This window comes from Biomphalaria glabrata, chromosome 7 (genome assembly GCF_947242115.1).
Source record: "Biomphalaria glabrata chromosome 7, xgBioGlab47.1, whole genome shotgun sequence".
Lineage (NCBI taxonomy): Eukaryota > Metazoa > Mollusca > Gastropoda > Planorbidae > Biomphalaria > Biomphalaria glabrata.
The window spans coordinates 8,921,917-8,945,380 of NC_074717.1; the positions used below are offsets into that span (position 1 = coordinate 8,921,917).

Consider the following 23,464-nt stretch of genomic DNA (forward strand, 5'->3'; position numbering starts at 1 on the left):
TTGATCACATTATAGATCTAGACCATCTATCAACTGTACAATGGCACCAACATCGTGTATATATACTAATATGTTAATTAATATGTAAATATAAATGAAATAATTGTATATGTATCATGTATAGGATAAGAATGTAAATAAATATGTATTCTACGTAGATACTGCATGTACAAAAAAAAATGTTTATCAATGTATAAATATTTTAAAATAATGTAAATATATGAATATTAATATTATGTAAATATATGTATATTAATAAAATGTAAATAGATTGTAAATAAACATGTAAGTACAAAAAAAAAAGCCTTTTAATAAAACTTTTCTTAAAGGCATTAAGGATAGGTGAAGGGAAGGTTGGGTCTAATAATATCTACCAGATACAAGTAAACTACGTGTAGCCTAGTGACACATATACAGCTCAAGTGATGAAGATCCAAAAGTAGGATAAGTGTCAATTAATCAATGACTCAAGTCTTTTGGGTAAAATCGGTTTAATTACCGGTATTAAAAATTTCAAGACCATAAATAGTTTTATATATATTTTCTCTATAATTGTCTGTGACTTTTTCTCTATGTCCTCGCATTTTCAATTTTTAAAAAAATTGTCAGTGACGTGTGCAGACCCCACCAAAAATAAACTTGAATTCTATTTTTTTTTATAATCACAGGACTATCAAGCAGCAAATCTATCATTATTAGTCCATAGCTGAGGAGTATTCTGATACTTTCACTTTTTTCCTAAGTCTAACCATTTCAGAGAAAAAAAAATTCAGGTGAAAACGAGTGCAAAAGTGTCCGCAAAACGCACTCTACTCTAGTAGATCTAGAATAGTATAGTAAAAGTAGTAAGGATCTAGACTTGGAGATCTACTAGATTATTCTAGATCTAGATCCAAAAAGATTTAGATAAACATTTGAGTATAGCTACTATCTAGACTCGAGAATCTTACACTCAGTTGACTCAGTTATTCAACAGTTATTGAGTTATAAAACTCAGTTGTCAGTATGACTTGGATCTCTCCTAATATAAAATTTTAATAAACTATGTCTACTAATGAATGAACTAGCCAAGATCTATAGTATAGATCCGATTTCAACTAGATCTATCTATATAATCTCAATATCTGGATCTAGATTAGACTGATTAGATTAGATTGAGATTCTAGATCTAGTCAATGGACTAAGACTAGATCTAGAGAACAAGTTCTTAATTCTAGACTGGCGTCTAGATTCTAATTCTAGACAAGACTACTCACTAGATCATAACCATCATCATCATGTCACTATCACTACATCTACTACCTACTAGTGTACTAGACTAGATCTATTTCTATAAGTCTAGAGCTTAGAGTTAGTCTTAGTCTCAACTTATTTACAATATTTTATATTAGTCTTACTCTTAATACTCTTAACTCTTATCTACTCTAGACTAGACCTAGATTAGATCTTAGATTTAGACTATATCTATAATACTATGACAATACTATATAGATCTATCTTAACTGTAACTTTACTTTAAGGATAGAATCAAATACTGAAATAGTCTCAGTCTGAAACAATAAGAAGTTAATTAAAAAAAACACAGATTTTTAGATCTAGAATCTAGATAGTAGATATCTATGTAGATCTATTTGAAGCACATCCACAGTATGAATACAGAAAAAATGTAAATGATTATAGTGAGTATAGATCTATATATAGAAGTAGCCAATGTATATTACAGTCTACCTTTTGAAGCATTTCTACTGCTTTTTCTAGCCGGTTTCGGCATTTTTTCTTTAGACTTCGCAGGTGCGTTGCTAGAATCGTCCTTGAACTTTTTCGGCGAGTTCACATCCGGGTCATTAGAGGCTTTATTGCCAGCTGGATTTGATTCGTCAGCGGACGATTCGTCTGCTGATTTTCTCTTTCTTTCTTCTGTAAGCAAACAAATCTAGATCTAGAATCTAGTCTAAATAGATCTAGATCTAATTCTAAGATGATAAAATCAATGTTTCAAAATTAATGGCCTCAAAAATTAAAAGATGGCGGATTATATGATTTTTCTTAGTTCTAGGAATAGACATTAGAACAGTGGCATCCCAAGTTTTGGCGTGACGCGACACGTGCCGCACTCACCACTACTCTGGATAAGTGATGCCCAGCCTTTTAACCGTGGAACGTTTCTGGTCCGTGACGCGATGCTATCCGACCCATCGAAACTTCTGCCAACAGTGTAGAAGCTAGATCTAGTTTCCATTGGCCTCAACTATAATAGTGTGTCAGAAATTGTTACTACATTTAGCATATTTAACAAATGTAGGAAATTGCGTAAATTTATGCTAGCTATACAAGAATACTTTATTATATATTTTTTATCATAAGGAGAAAAGCCGCTATTAGTTTTGTGTAGTCTGACTAATAGTGTTTCTAGATTTAGCAAATTTATAAAAGTACCGGTACGTAAATTTATGATGTGCTAGCTATAATAGGATAGTCTATTTATTTAACGGCCACTGTAAGGGGAAAAACCGCTATTAGTTTTGTGTAGTCTAATATTGTTACTAGATTTAGAAAATGTAATAATAATAATAAGTTTATTTATAAAGCGCTGTTAACAAACAAAATGTAGTCTCAAGGCGCTGTAATAACATTACAAACACGACAGTGACATTCAAGAACTAATCTAAAAAAGTTTTAAACAAGTAGGTCTTAATGTTCTTAAAAGTGGTGTAGCATGTTGTCTGTCTGAGATCAATGGGGAGTGAGTTCCAAACCTTTGGTCCGTGCACTGAAAAAAACAGCAGACCGTAGCTTTTGAGGGAGTAACGTGGCACCACTAAAAGCGTTGAGTCCTTTGAGCGCATGGCTCTCTGGGGGACATATGGAGTAATCAGTACAAGGGCATCTCATTGTTATATATACACTGATGACAAAGTGTGGCGACCTTGTAATCGATTCTCGCTTTCACTGGAAGCCAATGGAGCGTGCGCAAGAGCGCAGTAGCAGAATCTTGTCTTGTTTTTCTAAGTACTATTCGTTCGGCGTTGTTCTGTATACGTTGCAGCTTGGCTATTTTGTCATCAGGTATACCTGCTAGCACGGCGTTACAGTAGTCAAGGCGGGAGAGTATGAATGCCACAGCTAGCGTTTTTGTTGACTCCGTTGTTAAATATGGTCGGATCTGGCCTAATCTACGCAGCTGCAGATAAAGACCCTTGCAGAGCTGACTTTTGTGAACTTTTGTGTGGGTCGAAAGATAGTGTTGGGTCGAAGAAAACTCCTACATTCCGCACTACATGGACATGAGGACCTGGCAGTTCGTGATAAAAAGAGAATCTGTACTTTCAACTTTTGAGACGTTGTTCCGAGTGTCAATCTTAATTATTTCTGTCTTGTCTTCGTTCATCTTGAGCTTATTTTCAACCATCCAATTGCTCACCCTTGCAACGGTACTACTGATTTTCTCTGCCAGATGCAACACCTCTGAGGGTATTGAGGAATCGTATAACTGAGTCATCGGCAAAGAAATGGTTTAGGATGCCGGTTGGCCGTATGATACCGCTGAGTGGATATGTATACATAGTGAACAGTACTGGGCCTAGAAGTGATCCCTGGGGTACTCCGTACTTCAAGAGTAAGCTTGTTGATTCTGTTCCGTTAACAACGACACTTCGGGTGCGTTCAGTCAGGTAAGATACAAGCCATTTTAGTACGATTCCCGCTAAACCAAAAGTGGCAGAGAATCTGGCCATCATAATTTCATGGTCTAGCGTATCAAAGGCTGCGGACAAGTCCAGCATTGAAAGAATTGATATGTGACCTATGTCGGAAATGTATCATATAGGCCTATCATGTTCAAAATGGCGTACATTTATGCTCACTATGAAAAGATATTTTATTTATTTATTTAGCGCGCACCCCACCCCCATAAGGGGAAAAAGCCGCTATTAGTTTTGTGTAGTCTATCCGTCTATCACACTCAAATCTTAAAAAAAAAAAAAAAACTATAAGAACAAAGGTAAATCTGATTTCGCCATATTTTGTGGCTTGCAAAGTGTAAGTACAACAATGCTACTTTTATTTTCTAACAGCGAACCTTTTTGTTTTAAAAACTATGCAACCCGTTGTTGTTGTTTTCATAAAAAAAAATACACCTTATAAAACAATACATAAATGAAAGGGAGATTATAGTATCAAAGAAAGATAATTTTTTGTGTATAATTTAGTAATATTTATTGATATAGGGCATTATAGGCCAATTTGTAAAATATAAAACAATATTAATAATATAATTTTTTTAAAATTAATTATTTATGTGTTTTCTGGTACACTAGCTACTAAAAGTAAACAGAAAACATTTTTATTTTGTTTATAAAGGCTAACAATGCACATTGTATATACATTTCACGCACATTTTTTTTAAATTGACTTTTTTTTTTCCATGCGATGGAGTGCCACTACATTAGATACCCCCACAAAATCTTTAATCAGCCTCATTTCAATAAGCTAGGATTAAAGTGACGTCACAATTTAGTAAACGTATCCCGCGCATTAAGGATCATGTTTTTCATTAATAAGATATTTAATGACGAACTTGATGTGCAAAGGGGGACTTAGAAGTGGGGGGGGGGGGGGGGAGGTGTGTGGCATTACAACATACTATTGGATAACTTTAGATAGATTTATATAGTTTTAAAATGTGAGAGCATTTTGGGGTGGGGGGGGGGATTAATAGTTTGTTGGTTTTTTTTTTAAAACTGTAAATGTTCACATTTAAATACATTTTAAATAAACTATTTAAAACAGAAATAGGTTCCACTTCAAAACCCCACTTAATTTCTTCATGTGGAAATGCAAACAATATCTCTTATTGGTAATTACTTGATTCAACAGTGTCACAGATTACATTATAGAATTGTTTGTACATTTCACTTTTATAAGAAAATATAAGCCCTCGACATGAGCCTCGGGATTTACCCCTCAAATTTAGACACTTGTCAGCACGTCAGGATTTACCCAAGGGACGTGATTAGTATGTTTGAAATCTATTGGTTGATTTGAAATTAAACAAAGACATTTTCTGAAAAGAGTTAGCGCCAGAGAATTGGCGGAAAGTAAGAAAGTAACGCCAGTCGATAAAATAATGTCCTTGTAGACAGTCACGTTTCTAAGAGCTCTGTTTGAAAAGCCTTTGTAATATGTTTCATGCTCATTGATTTGTAATTTGTACATAAACTGTACTTACGTTGTATTTAAATAAAGTTCCAGAGTTTTGTTTTATCAAAGAATCGTCAATTGTGATTCTAGATCGTCATTTTTTGTTAACTATTGAATTCAAGTAAAATCCCCGGCATAACAACACATCGTACCATCTAAATGTTGTTACATCTGGCACTCTCCGACGAACAAAAGTTCATGGACAACTTTTAACGAAATTTATTCAAGATCTAGGACCAATTTCTAAACTCTTCAAAGGAACTTCATTCTTATTTAACGGAGGACAGAATTTCTGTGTTTAACAGGTCAGTTGGTTATCGATAATTCTTTTATAAAGATTTTCGTTAGAGTTACGTCTAACTCACGAAATCTATTATTATATGTAATTAGCAAAAGGAATAAGACCAATATACATAATAACTGGCAATATAAAAGACCAGTAAAGCAAATAACTGGCAATATAAAAGACCAGTAAATCAAATAACTGGCATTATAAAAAAGACCAGTAAATCAAATAACTGGCATTATAAAGAAGACCAGTAAATAATCATTTGTCTGGCACAAAGTAAACAGAAGACCAGATTTAACCAACTGTTAAACCAGAAAAAAAAGTACTCGGCTCAATAGATCCATACATCTACACTTCCTACAACGACTCCAGTAGTACTTCTACTGTAAAACAAAGTTCTACTTCATAGCCAGTTACGGCATAACTAACATTGATTTGTTATATTCAAAACGTTACTATATTTCTACATTCCAAGTTAGTATATTTTTCAACATGTCTCCAAAGACAAGAACACAAAGATGGTTAGAATTATTTGACATAGCTAAAGAAAAACAAGTACCTAAACCAGAAGAATGGGTTCATCGACAGGAAGAAAAAGAATATCAAGCAAAAGTACATTGTAACATGACTTTAACAACAGACATAATAGGTGAAGCCATAGCTTTAGCAGAAAAACTCAATATTCCTTCACATGAACGAGAAAGATGGTTTGATAATAAATTAGCTGAAATAGACAGAGAAGATGACAAAAGAGGCAAGAAGAACTAAAACGAGAATTATTAGAATTGAAAAATACCGAATTCAAAGCTGAACAAAAGAATAATGCAACATTAACAAGAATATACCAGAACGTTCAATTAAGAAAGCGTACAGCATATCTCGAAGATGGATTTCTCAAGAAGTATATTCTCCGCAAGTACAATGTAATTGAACAAATATATGTACCACAGAAGTACAGACAACAAATAATCAAAGCAAAGCATGAATTTTATGACACCAAACATATGAGTGTAACAAGTACTAAGAAGAGAATTGCCAAAGAATATTATTGGCCTAGCTTGACCAAAGATGTCAAGAAATACATTAATAATTGTTCGCATTGTCAACATGATTATTGTGAGAAGAAACAAACTCAAAAGAAAAGCAACATAACTAAAACAAAGAATAAACCAGACTACAAAGTCAGAATTGACAACAATGAATCTATGCATCATGACTCAAGTAAATCTACAGGGACATCACTGCCTACTACATGTCCATCTCTACCCACTACATGTCCATCCCTACCTGACAATATAAGCCCATCCCTGCCTAGTACTTTCCCATCCCTAACCATTGAAGATGACTTCATACATCAAGACTTGAACAACACTGCATCTGCATCAAATACTATGATATGCATTGAACATTTCTGCTGCAATCAAGACAAGTCTCATGAACCAGAATCAGAAGCAGATAACAAAGAAATTTTTATTCAATCAACTTTGGCTATACCAGACAAAAGAAAAACTTTTCAACTTGACTCTACCACTCATACAAGTATTCCTCATCTGAAAGAATGTGAGTCAACTAAAGAAGCCATTACATCCAAGAACATTGAAAGTCAAAGAATATTACATGAACACATGAAATCAAGATATTTTGCTCAAGGAGATCAAGTCAATTTACTGTTACCAGATTGGAGTAACAAGCTATTCTACAAATGGCAAGGTCCATTTACCATCACCAGAAAGATTTCAAACCTGCTTTATGAAATCAATGTCAACAAGTTTACCAGAGTATTTCATGTTCATATGTTTGAACATTACCATGAAACAGATAATGAAGACATCAAAGCAGAAGTTGAACATTTTACAAGCTTAGCAACTATTCCTGAGATAGATGTTTCATTACCAGCATCAAATCAAATTGACATTCCCAAAGTCATCACTCTGAATGACATAGCACTACAAACAGTGAAGAACATTAAAGTGTTTCCAGACCATGCAGATTTCTTTACCAGTGTTTCTGAAACATTTCCAGTACTGCAATTTGAAAGAAACTCAGAAAGCAACAACATTGACAACACCAAGTTTCATCCTCCTTCTACTCAAGGGGCAACTTTTCTTCAGAAAGGAACAAATGAACTTCTTCAACATTGCTGTATTGACCGATTGAACTCAGACATGTTCAGTCATTGCTCTATTGAACATTCTAATGCAAAGCATTCTGCTACCATTGTTCTACAGCGTCAAAGTTCATCAACCAGAAAATTGAGTTTTGGTTTCGGACAGTTCTTATTTTCACCAAACTCAAACGCGGTTCAATCAGACATTATCTGTGAGATCATTATGACATGGAGACAACAGCTTCATAAACTGAAAGACCTTTTCTTCAAGTTTAGAAAACGCACATGCACATCCATGTCGGCAATTCAGAAGGGTTCCGAACTTTACATTTCTACTCTACATATGTACTATAGCATATTTAGTGCCACTTGATCCATTATCATTCATACTCGTCAAGGAAGAACAGTATTCAGTTGTACTTAATCAATTAATTTGTCTACTCATTTTTTCCACAGGAGTTCTATATCAGATGTTGTATTTATTTCAGCACCAAGCAACCCACTGAGGAAAGTCACTCATTCAAGATACTTTGTTTATTATGTTTCAGCATCTTTGCATATGACATGCATCAGACATTTTAATTTTTAAATCATGAGCATTTTATTTCAGGTCGAATATTATTGCATATATCCTATTATAATAGTACAGATACATGACAGACAATTGGAATTTTTCATTGCTTCACACATATTGAGATTTATATCACATTGAGTATTATTATTCAGAAGATTGATCACATTGAGTATTATTTTCTCAGAAGATTGTCATGTACTATCACAATTATTTTTTCTATGTCAATTTTTCATATGCAATATATTTTTCCATGTACACATTTTCACATTAGTACTAACCAAATGAGTTATAATGTCATATTTTAATTTCATCATAAGGCACCATGAAGAGAAGTAACCTATTCAATTCAAGATTTAATTTATCCAAGTATTATGCCTTGTACAACTTTTGATATTGTTCATGACAGGCATTGTCTCATTTTCATAACCACTTGAATAGTGAGACAGGTATTCAAAGTCATCAATAATTTTATTCACTGCATTTACATATTTTTTATCTCCAAGTTGACTTTATTTTGTCATATGTTACCTCAACCATTTTTCTATAATTTCATGTATGGTATTTTGTGTATATTTAAATATTTTTAATACATATGAGCATTTCTATTACCATACAAATGCTAAATGGAGGGGGGGGGGTAATATGTCACAGATTACATTATAGAATTGTTTGTACATTTCACTTTTATAAGAAAATATAAGCCCTCGACATGAGCCTCGGGATTTACCGCTCAAATTTAGACACTTGTCAGCACGTCAGGATTTACCCAAGGGACGTGATTAGTATGTTTGAAATCTATTGGTTGATTTGAAATTAAACAAAGACATTTTCTGAAAAGAGTTAGCGCCAGAGAATTGGCGGAAAGTAAGAAAGTAACGCCAGTCGATAAAATAATGTCCTTGTAGACAGTCACGTTTCTAAGAGCTCTGTTTGAAAAGCCTTTGTAATATGTTTCATGCTCATTGATTTGTAATTTGTACATAAACTGTACTTACGTTGTATTTAAATAAAGTTCCAGAGTTTTGTTTTATCAAAGAATCGTCAATTGTGATTCTAGATCGTCATTTTTTGTTAACTATTGAATTCAAGTAAAATCCCCGGCATAACAACACATCGTACCATCTAAATGTTGTTACAAACAGCAATAAAGAAGGGTCCAATGATGGATAAAGCCTATTAGGTGTCACCGTGTTGTTTAGAGATGAAAAATTAAAACCACTAAATCCGATTTCACTATGGCCTACATCAAGCCCCCAAATAGGTGCAACAGGCTTCCGAAGTCTTAAGCTTTTTTTTTTTAACTTAAGTACACATTTTGTATGCACACACATAGTTTTAAAACAAAGATGGAAAAGGATATGCTTGTTTGGCAGGGTCTTTCAATAGTATCTGTGCTATGCTAAAATTGCTTTCCCAAAGCATGCCTTAAACCAATTATTTTAAATAAATGCTAAGACATTTCACATTAAGCGCCAGCTGGATAACTAACCCACATGCACTGTGTTCTTCGTGCTTAAAATTGATGCAGAAAAGTGCCTGTTTCCAAAATAAGTCTAAAAAGAGTAATTTTTCGGCTACAATAACTTTTGCACTTTAAATGTCAATCATCACTATTGTGAATGCATGTTTTGTGTGTGGAGGGTGAGCGATGGCAGAGTGGTAAAGCATTTGACTTGCAAAGCGAGGGGTTTTGGAATCCTGGTGAAGAGTGGGATTTTGAGTTTCACGATTTTTATGGGTCTACACAACTCAATTAATGGGTGCCTGCTATTATTTGGGCCACAAAACACCCAAGTTAATTACTGATAAGTTAATTACTGATCAGAAACCAGTGAGCTGTAACACAATAAAATGTGCAGTTGTTTAGTTATACTTTTGTTCTCCAAATCATAAACAGCGTGCAGTAAAGCTAAAACTAACACCCAAGGGAGCTAAAAAAATATACTAAGCAATAACCAGAATGTAAATATTTCTAGATGTATTCTTAGATTGCAGAGTGCTAAAAGGAGCAAAAGAAAACATTTCACTACTTTTACAGTGGATTTATTATTTCAATTAATTTAGTTGTGCCTTAAAACCTCAAGTATCGTGCGTGAAACTTTATCAGTCAAGTCTGTAAGATTAGGTATTTAATTGTCAAAAGTGGATCTGTATTTTTTATATCCAAGTTCATGGACCCTCGCCTATGGATGTTATGTTACTAGATTTACAGCTTGGTAATCACAAAGGAATACGAGGCTGAAAGGGAAACGTACGTGTGTCGTAATGTTAATTTGACTAACATTCAAAGGCTGCCTTTGACTTTGTATAACACAAACTTCCTACGTCATCTAAGTCTTCATCCCATTTTACAAAGCCTTATATCAAGTCACTCTGATAAAAAAAAAATTTGTTCACATTATTTTTCCCCCCAAACTCAGATCAAGCTGAAATTTTGCAAAATTCTTTTTTTACCTGATAACACAAGAATCTTTTTTTTTAAATTACCCAATTAGTTAATTAACTATTGGTAATTAATTATTTTGTTTGGTATCTTGAGCAAGGGAAAGATATTGTACTTGACTGAAGTGGTGGTATAAGCTGAATTAGTCCCCTTTACAAGTTACCGCTATAGAGTACGTTTGAAAAAAAATAAAATAAAGATACCTATTTAATCTTTTATTTTCATGAATACCTCACTAGCGAAGTGATTAGTATGTCAGCTTAAGGAAGCTTGAGTCATGAGTTTAAATTCAGTTCGTCCCCCCCCCCTTTTTTTTTAAATTAATAAATGCTTTTAAAGTTCGATTAAAAGGTAAAATTCACCCAGATATCTATTTCTTTCTCCCCCCCCCCTCCCTCCCATTTTCCAACTGTTCCAGATAACTGATGGGATCATAGCTAAAAACATGAAACAGCGCTAAACAAAAACAATTGGTAAAAGTATTTAATGTTGTTGGTCTAGATCTATAACAAATTTAGTTACATGACTGATGCAATCTAATTTATCTTATAAGTTATTTTTTTTTAATATCTTTTATGTTTTTCTTGTTTTATTCATTTGCTAAGTAGTACTCTAAGTATGTGAAGTAACAGATGGACAATATTACTTCTGGCTCTAGCCTAGATTGTACTTAGAGCAAATATTCACTGCATTTTGTTATTGGTGATATGAATTCAGAATGATATTAAATCATTTTATAACTATTATCCTTGCAAATTTTGACAAGCCAAATATGTGTTTCTTTCAGATCTCCAACACATCCCTTCACGTGTGGACATCACCAAAATTTTTTTTAAATGGCACATATATAAACAAAATGTAAGGAGGGGTCAGATTGTTTGTTAATAGGATTTAGAACTTTGGACTAGCTCAGTCAAAGAAGTAGTACAATATCATCATAAGTTTTGTTCTACCTACCAGTAAGTAGAACAAGATAACAATATTACTGATCAACTATTAATTAAAAACATGCTGCCTAAACAATGAAAAACTAGGCCTATTTACTCACTACACAAATTAACAAAAACATAATTTAAGTTTCCTTTTTATCTGTGCCTTTTCAAAACTATTATTTTTACTATGAAAGAAAAATGTACAGAGTATTAAAGCATTTTTTTGGTGAAAAAATCTGTCTAGCTTGATTCAATTGTTACAAAAAAAAAAACATCTACCATGAGATGAAAAACTCAAAAGTTAATACAGATTTTCAAGTGATGATAACCCACTCAACTTGGTCCTCACAGGCTTGCACATACCCTTCAATACTGGGGGTGACCATTAACTGAACTTGTAGTTCAACAATCATTAATTGAAGCTGTTTATTAATAGCTAGACTATTTGTTATAAATGTATTTTATTATAGATGTATTTTGACTTAAAAGTGTCTCTAATTTGATGAAGTCACAGTGTTTTCACAGCCAACTGGTGTAAAATGTAATTATTTATTTGTAAACATATTAATTAATAATAATAATCTTTATTATCCGTAAGGAAATTTGTCCTACAATTTGTGCATTACATGAAACAAAACATCATAACTATAGAAAACCAAAATGTACATTCACACCAGACTCACTCATAATTTACATATGAAAAGTTTATATCAGATTGTTTCTATTTAATGATTTGATTGCCAGGGGAACAAAAGAATTTTTGTGTCTGTTTGTCTTTGCTATCAGTGTCTTGTATCTCTTTTGTGATGGTAAAATCATCTTTCTATCACAAATATTTAGATCCAAGATGAGTTTGTTCATCCAAATAACATTCCAGATATCAATAAAATCCATAATTTTTTTTTTATTGATCTATATAAAACAAATTAAATCCACAATGTTTGTAAAAGAAAAATAAACCCACAACTTTCTTTATCATTATCACCAAAAAAAAAAAAAGGTTAGCTATCTCCTTTAGGTTGAAATATAGAAAGTGTGTTTCAAGGTCAATGTTGCCAAGCCTGCTGACTGGTTTTGAAGCAGTAGAAGTGTCTTAAGCCAATATAATTCAAAACTATGTTTTATTTTAAAGCAGAAAATCATATTTAACTAATAATCCCACATGCACAAACTAGGTACAAAAAGTTTGTTTGTGTATTTTTTTTTATAAATGAGTGATTACTGTTGGTAACGTCAGATGTGCATAAGTCCATCAACTGCTGTATGAGGTTTCATTTCCTGACCACCATCAGAGCTTCTCCCTAGTCTTGATATCTGGATAAATGCCTGTTGGTTGTTGGTAAGTGTCCCTGTGAGGTGCTGTCAGCACATTTCTTGTTTAATGCATGGGTTCTGGTTGGTTCATTATGATATCCCAAGGTCTGTGCTTATCCATGGTATAGTCACAGCAATTGTCAAGTTTCTTGTCATGGAACCCACTTTTATTAAACCTGATATCACAGTCACAGACAGTGCTACCATCACCAGCATCTCCATCATAACTGCCTGTACAACAGCAGCCTTCGTTGACTAATGGTTCTTCTGTCTTGTTCAGCATGTTACCCATTTGTTTAAACATGGTACTGTTCTGTTCGTTCATCTTGTTTAGCATCATACCTATTCGTCCTGCATGGTGTTAAAGATCTCCAGCATCTTCATCCGCCAAAGAGGCGCTCTAAGATTTTTCCTTGTTTTTTTTTTCAAAGCATTGCAGTCCTCTACATCAGAGCTCTTGTTTCAGTTCTTTCAATTAAGTTCGTCAAGCAGTTTCACAGAAGCCATAGGAAATCCCACTTCTTATCACCAGTGTCTTTCAGACTCTATGTGAACACTGCACAACATGATATAACTAGCTCAACAACTTGACAACTTGGGCTCCAAATAATGTGATTCTGTAATGAGTCTAAAAAAATTAACAGCCAATACTGTACAATAGGCAACAGGAAACACTGACTGTACAACTGATTCACTGTAGATAACACCACTAAAGATAACCATACTGCTGTACTAAGCTCTACTGTCCTAGACCCTTCCTGTTTCCCTCTGGACTCCCTGTACCAGCCTGTCTTGCTGTGCTGAACTGTACTGGACCAAAATGCTTGACTTTGACAAACTCAAGATCTTTAAATAGGGTTCATCAAGGCTATCTTGAAAAATTACAGAAAACGCCAGTTCTCTCTAGATGATTTCATTACCATATTTCAGGTGATTTAAGACTAAGACTAAGACTAAGACTGCTTTATTGATCCTTACGGAAATTTGTTGTGATTACAAGGACTCGTTTCTCATATAAAGACAACACAACAGAAAAAATACACATAAATACAACAGACAACATTTACAATTGGTGTGTTCATACTAGCACTTTCCTATAGGTCTGTCCCTTGTCCCTTGACACAACTAACAGCTAGCAGCACATTGGCCTTTGTAATGTGTCAGCACACACAGTTATCACTACAGTTATAACAATATGAAATATAGCTTACCTTCAACCTGTTTCTTTACTTCCATCTGTATTTCCAAATTTTTCTGTTGCTGTTCTAGATATTGTCGAACAAATTCACTCTGTCCTGCTTTGTTATCTTGTTGAAGCTAAACAAAAGAAAAACTTTGGTCAAAACAGTACGATAACAGGCTTTGCAATACCTAAAAAAACGCCACAAAAGTGTAAAAGAGAGAATACTAAAGCAAGTAAAATTTATATTAGATAGTTTATCACCATAATTAATCCTAAATTTATTTTTTTTTTCTTTTTGTGCGAACTATAAATAAAAAATATAAGTTATTTACATAATTTAGTTATTTTTAAAAAATATTTTTATTTAACTTACCGCCATGTTCGGCACTTTCCCTGGAACAAAAAATTTATTGCAAAGTTAATTTCTTCTTAAGCATATCCTCTTATTTAATCAAATAAATAAAGAAGTGGGTACAAATCAACATTTATAGATTTCTATTATTTCTAACAACCTTGCTATGTACATCTATTTGCTAACATTGCATACAGTTTACTTTTTAATCCAACAAAGTATACATCAACTGCACTTATGTGTTGTGACAGGCACATCTCAACCCTTTTAATTTGTTTTTTTGCTGTGATAAATGGTGATATTTTTTTCTAAAGTGATTACTATATATGACAGTTTATAAGCCATTAAGTGTTGATGTTTTGTTTTGCCTAACATGACAGCGAGCAAAAGTGACATAAACATAAAACGTGAAAAAAAAAAAAAAAGCCAAATTATTAAGAGGTATGACTGTAGTGAGACTCCTCACTTGTATTAATGGCATCAGGCAACCCACCATTTTTAACAGTATGAGAAGTAAAGAACAAATAGATGAAGAAAAACTCTTAACTCTAGCAAATATCCTAAATTTCAGGAATCTTTCTATTTTAGCCTTGAAAGTTATTACATCATAATAAGAATGTTTATGATATTTAATTATATGGTTCAATTATTTAAAGTACAGCCAATCTCTTGTAATCCAACACTTCCCTGGTCTTTCACTGTCAGCTAACTGTATATGAAATATTTTGCACAGTGTTTTAAAAGTAACAATCTTTTTTCTTTCTTTTTTTTTTTTACAAAGTATCTTCCTTTTACCCCAACCACAGCTTGGAAAATTATTTGTTAAAAATAATACACATTACAGCTCAAACATAAAGTCCAATTTCGAAAGGCTTCCTGTAAATGAAATCAATATTACAACCATGTCATTACATTGCCTCCTACTGAGGAACAATGCAATAGGTTACCACCAGCTTTTTCAAAATTTTGTAAATGAAGAGCTTTTAGTGTCCTATTTGTGGTTTGTAGATTTAGATAACAAGCTACTTCCTAGTTTATGTAGTGAAAATCAGATGTTTTTAGCTCTTTAAATAAAAAGTTCCAAAGTGATTAAGGCCAACCATAACAATGAAAAGTTGATAATACTTTGTTCTGTTCTAAGGTTACTCAAAGTATGAACTACAATTATTGCACAATTATTTGTTGTGTCTTTGTTTATCTGTCAATAAAACAATTATTAGGCAATTTTGGTTGCATAGAAATTTATCTCCATTAGCTTTTGAAATTAAAAGTAAATTTTCCATTTTAAAAAAATAAGAACTAATATAATACAAATAATTAAACAATCCAAAATGAAAACCAGGCACTTGATGTAGAGTGTCTTAGGACAGGTTGATTTTTTTTTAATGAGTTAACCCACTGATTATATTTATGAGCAATCTTGATTTTTTTTTTAGAAAATCAGAGCTTGATCACTGACAAAATAATTTAGTTTAAATAAGAAAAACAAAAAAATTATCTTTTTTTTTTAATTATAGAAACTTAATTTTCATGTGTGTCTTTAAGTAACTGGTTTTGTAATTTCAGATTTGTCCAATGCAATACAAGATACATACCTTCCAGTTCATCTCCTGAGGACTGAGCTGCATCCTGCTGCAGTTTCTCTAATAAGAGTTGCTGTGAAGAGAGCATGATATCACAAACAATTTAATCATTACACCTATTAGAAAAACTTACATAATAACAAATGAAATGTCAATGTTGACAGCTAAAATGTTTACAACTCATTGCTTCATTGTTGTTTATATTAGTGTAATGAGGAAAATGCCTTTGTAGACTTTAATAGAAGAAAAAGGTTAAGTATAGATTATAGTATAGTATAGAGGGAATAATCTCATGTCAAGTTTTATTATGATTGATAAATGGAGTTGCTTTCAAGACAAACACCTTAATATCTGCTTTTATATTATTATAATACATTTTTCATGTAGATCTATAGTAGATTTATCAATCTAAATTCTAAGTCTTATAGATAATAAGTATAATAGCATGAGACAGCTTTGTTAAAGAACAAGATATTACCTAGTTAGCTTAATTGACATTATTTAATCTATTAAGCCTATATTATTTCTTAATCTAGATTTAATATTTTCAACAGCAATCATAATAAGTCAACCAGAGGCTTTAGTCAAGGTGTAGGTTTAGGGTTAGGCTTTTTTTTTAACTCTTAACAAAATGAGGCTGCTTTGAATTTACATTAATTGCAAGCTTAAAGCTGAAAAGTTTTATCTTCCTGGACTTCTAGTAAACTTTTCATAGGTTTCAAATTAATAAGCCTATTCATTTCCAGAAAGAGAGAGATTTCTGACTGCAATCTAGTTAAAAGTTTGCAGTTACAGTAGACTGAGTAGTTAACTTAGTTCTGTCTTATTATTGATAGTTATTATTAGATCTATACTAGATCTAAATCTACTAATAATCTAGTAATAGTTATAAATCTAGTATATAACATAAAAGTATACTTACTATACTATCTATGTCTATGTCTAGAGTTACTAACTAGATTTTTTTACTAGATCTAGATCTATTCAATCTATTCTAGATCTAATTTAAATATATAACGTAACAGGACGGTCTATAGATAGAGACTAATGTTAAATGTAAGAGAGAGACTAATTTTAACTGAAGTAAAAAAAAGAGGAGTTCAATAGTTGATTCACATTGATTGAGTACTCTGTAACTTTTTGAGTACAATTATTATTTATTATACACTAATACAGTATAAATACAGTAACTGACTAGCTTCAGATAGATATAGTTCAAATTTTGGTGTCTATAATGACACTATACTTATACTCTATACTCAGAACTTTACTAGACTACACTATTCCTATAGATCTAGACTCTAGAAGACTATGACTATACCTATGCCTATGCCATATGCAGTGTCAGACTAAAAAGAAGCACTTTACTTTTAGTTAATTTTAGAAGTCAGTCTAAGACACTTTAAGACCTAAGTCTAAGTTAACTAAGTAAGACTAAGACACTAAGTCTAAGACCAAGTCACCAAGTCGTCCAAGTCTTTAGAAGTAGATCTATTAGCTAATAAGTTTATTATCAGTTTATATAAAGTTAATAAAGTGTGACTGACTAGATCTATAAAGTATATAGAGTATTATACTTATACTTATAGTAGTTATAGAGTCTAGATCTAAGGAGTAAGTATAAGTGACAGCATTAATTTAATTAACCTAACACTAAATTTCACTAAGACACTAAGTCGAAGTTGTCTTACTATGTTTAAAGTTACTAATCAATCTAAGTAAGTGAGAGAGTGTCAGAACAGACTTCCACACTTTCACTTAGACTTACTTAGATAGACTACTTAGAGTGACTTAGACTTAGTTAGACACTAATCCACTATGATTACTATGATGAACTATCCTACGAGTACGACTACGTTTCTAGGTGAGCTTTTAATCATAAAACTTACAGCTTGTAAGCGTTCAGTAAGTTGTTGCTTGCTTCCACTCTTTGAGAGACCTCTTTTTTCGAGCTCTCGTTTAATGTCTGTAACTTTAAGTTCTGAAACTAGTGTACCTTTTAAAGTTATATTATTTAAGGATTCATCTTTGGACGCCATTTTAGTCCGATGAACGCGAAAATCGGTTGTTTCCGGAATGTCTGTAAACATTAGGTATTTTTTATATTCTAAATATTTTCATGTTTTCGATTAGTAGAAAGCCTAATTTATTCATGATAACTGAAACGTTGATATATTGGAAAAAAATACAAATGTTTTACATTTATTTGATTCTCGGTAGTTTCCGTAAGTATGTCACCTCGAACGGAATGACAGGTTGACCTAATTATTTTGTTAGTAAGTCGTCCATTTACAACGTCCAAATGATCAATACGATATCGACTAAATCTACTGTTTAATCATTAATGATAAGAAAAAGCATCGTAGTAAAACCAATCTCATTACATTTAAAAAAAAAATAATGTATATATGAAAACTAACATTTCCAGACTGGGCGACTAGTGATGTTAACTTAATACTTGCTGGAATCTATATGATTTTTTACCCGGCTTTGCTCGTTTTTAGCGGCCACCGAAAGGGGAAAAGCTATTAGTTTTGTGTGACCTGTCCGTCCGTCTGTCCCGTTTAGATCTCAGAAACTAGAAGAGAAAATGAAAATCGGACATCATGATATTTTAGATCATTAAAAGTTCTGATGCAACGGCTACTTTAAATTTTTAAATCAATTATGCAAGTAGTTTTTTTTTTCATAAAAATACATTTTTACAACTATTCACTGACAAACACTGGAGGCTTTTTAGTAAGGGAATTTACTATATACCATATTTTTAACACATTTAGGCAAATGGTTTTAAATTTTTGATCAAAAAATATTATTGTTTACAATTGCATTGCTAAATTATTTAAGTTCTGTCATACTAAATGCTACATTTACAAAAAAAAAAATAACTTTTATTTTTAAAGAAAACAAATCTATTTACTATGCTAATGAGTTGGACATAATTTAAAACAACAATTAATACGTAGTTGTTTGTTTTTTTTTTTTTTTTTTTTTTTTTTTTTTTTTTTTTTTTTACCATATCAATAGCAGAGAATGATAAATGTCTCGGAGCAAAAAAAAAAACTAAAGGAATTTTTTTAAAATCTTTTTTACGGAAATGTTTTTTCTTGAGGATTTGAATAAGAGATTGACCCTTTACAAAACAATTAAATCAATTATAGATACTCATTATAAGACATCAGTTAGGCCAGGTTCACATCTAACTTCACATTCACTTTCACCTATCGTCCTATCCCTTGGTCTGCTGAATCTTTGGGGCACCACACAGGATCTGTCAACCTTCTTTCTCCATTCTTCTGTCATTTACTTTTGATAGAATTTCCTTATGATATTCTTTCTGAAAATATTGAAACCTGCCTTTTTACCTGCCTGGGTGGACCACTTCGGGGGCCGATTTTGAGTTTGTGTTTCCACACAAACTGTCTTTGTAACCTTTTTTTTTTCATTATGTTTGTTTGCTCATTATTATTATTATAGCTTTTATATAGCGCTACTTTCATGCTTATATTTATGCTCATAGCGCTATGATCCAATCACTTTTGTGGACAAGTGGGGGGAGGGGATATCTGGGAGAAGTTTTTTTTCCGTGTTGCCTTTAGGAGCTCAGTAAACACAATTCTGCTCGAGCCCCCTTCATAGGTAGCCAAGACAACTCAAGTTCAAGCGTAAAAAAGACATCCGATGTCACTCATTGTGTTTTAATAATTCGTAAAAACATCTACGAAATGTTTGCAATTTAAGTCAAATCAAAATATAATCAAAGCTGCATTTTCTGTCATGGTTGAGTAATTAATCAATTATAGTGGCATAACAATTTAATTATGAAGCAATATTATAAGATGATCATACTACGTTTTATTCCAAAAGCCTTGAAAAGCTAGCTCGTGCACTCCTCTTGTCGGGTACCTAATAGTAGGCCTACGTACATCTTACACTACGAAATGGATTTCCCTGTGAGAAAATTTCAGACATAGGCCTACTGCCCCCCCCCCACACACACACACACACCGGTTGGTGTTTAGGAAATGCTTTATGTTTTACACGTTTTTGAATGTTCCTTCGATGAAGTCCAGTAGGGAATCGGCGCCGGAGGCGCCATTATCCCGTTGATGGTTAGAAAGGCTTTTATCCAACCACCAGGCCTGGACATGGGGCTCTTCACCCCTGTCCTGTCTGAGGGCAGCCAACGGTAAACGGCCATATCGGTTGACTGGGCCAGACCGGGCCGTGCCGTGTACACAGCGCACCGTCCTCGCTCTCCTACCACTCGCTATAAGTGGTCGAGAACAGTGCTAACTGCGGGGAGCTTGTCTCATATTCCTATTCTGTAACCGCCACAATTCCGTGCGAGGGTCGCCACTCCAGGCTCCTGGTACTGATGACGACCCCCTTTGTGGAACGGCGTGGCGGACTTTTTGGACTGGGTTGCAGGTTACTTGCTCCATCCCCACCCCGAGTGAGATAAAAAAAAAAAAAAAAAAAAGCTCACCCAGGGAGACCTGCTAAAAGGCCTGGTTCGCTACTCGTTCTTTGCCTGTCCAGATCCACCTCTGGATGTTTCCACCGGAGGGCCACGCTGAGGCGAATGTTCCTTCGGATTCGTTCGATAAGGTGTTTAATGTTCTTTTAGAAAACAATTAATTAACATAGATTACAGATGTAGATGAAATTGGAAATAGGTCTTTAAATTTTTTTTTTTATATAATTGGTAGTGACGGTTAGATTATTAGCATAATATTTTCTATGTTGCTCTACCCAAAAAAATGATAAATGCTATCCAATGCTAAAAGACCCAATAAGCCGAAAAAGCCCCCAGACAGTAGGCCTACGTGCCTCTTGTCACCCTTTTAACATGCGCTTTAGACAAATCCAAAATAAAGACTTAAAAGTGAATGTGCATCTTGTATATTGCAGACGTTACTTAAAAAAAATATGATAATTATAATTACGCATTTTATGTGTCAATCTATAGCCCAGCATATATTAATCAGTGACTTGAACTCTAAGTCGTTAGTTTTCCTAGAAGATTCGGGCAACCCTATCTTTTCTCTAATGGCACTAGGAACGAAGGAGCACTTGTAGGCTCCGGATTTGTTCTAGCATATGGAATATGAAACAAGCCTCTATCTTTATGTCTCAGTATTTTATTTGGTTTTGGTTTTCCATATATGGTTCAGTGTTTTACGTATAAGGTCTATTGCTGCTTTGCTTTTTATTCTTTTGTCATGAAATGACTCTAAATTTAGTCATCAAATATGTGTGTGTGTGTGAGAGAGAGAGAGAGACCAGGAGAATTTTAAGCAGTTTAAATGGGATAATGAATGGCAATGTCTTTCAGTGCAGTGTTTCGCATGACTACACAAACCCAGTTGCGACCTGCATATTTTCTCCGCATCTTGTGCTGATGAAGCCGTTGTCCGCTGGCGGTATATTAAAGTCTTCAGTAAGGGCTTTCCTTTGGGTCTCAAATGTTTGTTCAGTAGCTTTTCATAAGCCATCTGCTGCCAGTTACTTTTCTCTATGCCAGTGAGGCGAAATGGCGCCTGAGTTGATCTTTATAGCACTTATGGGGGGAGTTGTTTTGGTCTGCGCAATCAAATTCCACTATAAAAAATAGATCTACCTAGCGCAGGCTGGATGCCTTGAAGTGTATTACAAATCCTACGTAGACTAAAGTCGAATCAGACTCCAATCACCTCAGAGTAAAAAATAAATAATAATAATAAATTATAAATTACACAAAGTTAAAATGGTTCTTTCGGTTTATAATAACAAATCGAAGTTGAAATAAAAAGGTCTGATAACATGGAAAATGAAAACCAAATTTGTCCCCCTTTTTAAATATCCTGCTGGAAAAGTCTGGATTAGGAGGGCGACACTGGCCGCAACGAAGCGTCTATTATCACAATCTTTGGTTTTGCGAGTGTGGGCTCGGTCGAGTGGAAAAGCTAAAAACTGGTATCGACACCCTTCCCTTCGATTTTAACAGCTAGTTCGGGTAACCGAATCCATCCACTTTTCCTGGTCAGCAGCTGTTCTTAGCAGGATATCAAGAAAGAGGCCGGTCCATTCTTTTATGTTATCCTGCCAACTTTTCTTTGGACGACACTTTCCTCGAGCTCCCGCCACTGTACCTTGAAGAATGACTTTTGACAGTGAGTCATGTCTTACAATATGATCAAACCAGCTAAACTTTCGACATTTTCTCTTGTCTTGGTATGGTGGTTGTTATGGCAGTCTGTTGGCTGTTGGGATGTAGTTCTAGACAGCTAGTCTTAACTAAACTTAAACAGCTGTTATTCCATTATTAAAACAGAACAAACTAGACGAAATAATTTTAAGCAAGAATGAATTCAACTTTGATTAACTTTTTCCTTTGCAACTTGAGGTGGAGTGACCTTCCTATTGCAAGGGAAAGCCTGGGCAGTAAATTTGCGAGTGCTGTACTGTCAACACGCGTCTCTCTCCCATACTGACTGGATCCAAAGGGATGGAAAACCACCGCAATTTGGATTCTCACCACTGCCCCCCTCCGAAATCCTTGCTGATTATTCATTTCTTCCGTCACAATCCCAAGCGAGATCGTTTGTACTAAATTTACCTCTTTGGTGTGAGACACGATGACTGAATACAAATCGATTCCCGCTTTCAGTCACAACTTTCAGAAGATCTTTGACTGTTTGGCGGATCTGAAAGTAACGGCTTCTGGTGAAACTAGACAAACTACACATGTTACTTAGTTCCTGCTCCTCATGTACGTTTCTGATTTGTTATTTCATTGTCGTCACTTATTTATCTATTCTTGAACCAGTTTCCCAGATGTTGCACTCTGTCCAACTTAACATAGCACATCAGCAGTCTTATGACATAATAAAAAACCAAACGTGGCCATGTTGAGGAACACTTCAGGGGTGTCTAAGTGCTATTAGAGCATGGAATGGGTTGCCTGAGCTAGCCAGGAAAACCAGTGACTTGGCTGAATTTAAGTCATTGGTTAATATGCATGACTAAATGCATGACGCGTAGGACGTAATCAAAACAAGAACGGAGCGGTACAAAAACTCGTTCGTACCTCACTCGGTCAGACTCTATCACCGCCACTCATTGATCAGGGAACATGAAATGCACCAAGATACCTGTGTGTAGTCGCTGAATGAACTCTTTATGTTGTCTGTTGTATTTATGTGTATTTTTCTGTTGTGTTGTCTTTATATGAGAAACGAGTCCTTGTAATCACAACAAATTTCCGTAAGGATCAATAAAGCAGTCTTAGTCTTAGTCTTAATCTTCTTTTTTTGAAGTAACGTCTGTATTATATAAGATAAGATAAGATACAGCAAAGTTGGTATTCAAGAAATAACAGTCGAACACATCTTTACATTCCGTATCTTGATTGGTTAATTCTAAGTATAGCCTCCTTCCGACGTCAAGAGACTGTGGATCAACTCATGAGATGCATGGACATTAGCTGCCTACTAGATTCGCATA

The 23,464-nt window shown here is 33.9% G+C and overlaps 1 protein-coding gene across 1 annotated transcript in view; it reads right to left on the reverse strand.

The window, feature by feature from the left end:
* The window catches only part of LOC106070641 (apoptotic chromatin condensation inducer in the nucleus-like), a 33,306-nt gene extending 15,267 nt beyond the window's left edge, over window positions 1-18,039 (reverse strand). The window contains exons 1-5 of the mRNA XM_013230583.2: window positions 17,866-18,039; window positions 15,989-16,049; window positions 14,415-14,434; window positions 14,070-14,175; window positions 1,729-1,917 (exon numbers count right to left, since the gene is read on the reverse strand). Of these exons, the coding sequence (XP_013086037.2) occupies window positions 1,729-1,917; window positions 14,070-14,175; window positions 14,415-14,434; window positions 15,989-16,049; window positions 17,866-18,015 (526 nt within the window). The 5' untranslated portion in view covers window positions 18,016-18,039. The remainder of the gene's footprint in view (window positions 1-1,728; window positions 1,918-14,069; window positions 14,176-14,414; window positions 14,435-15,988; window positions 16,050-17,865) is intronic.
* Between the last annotated feature and the right edge of the window lie 5,425 nt (window positions 18,040-23,464).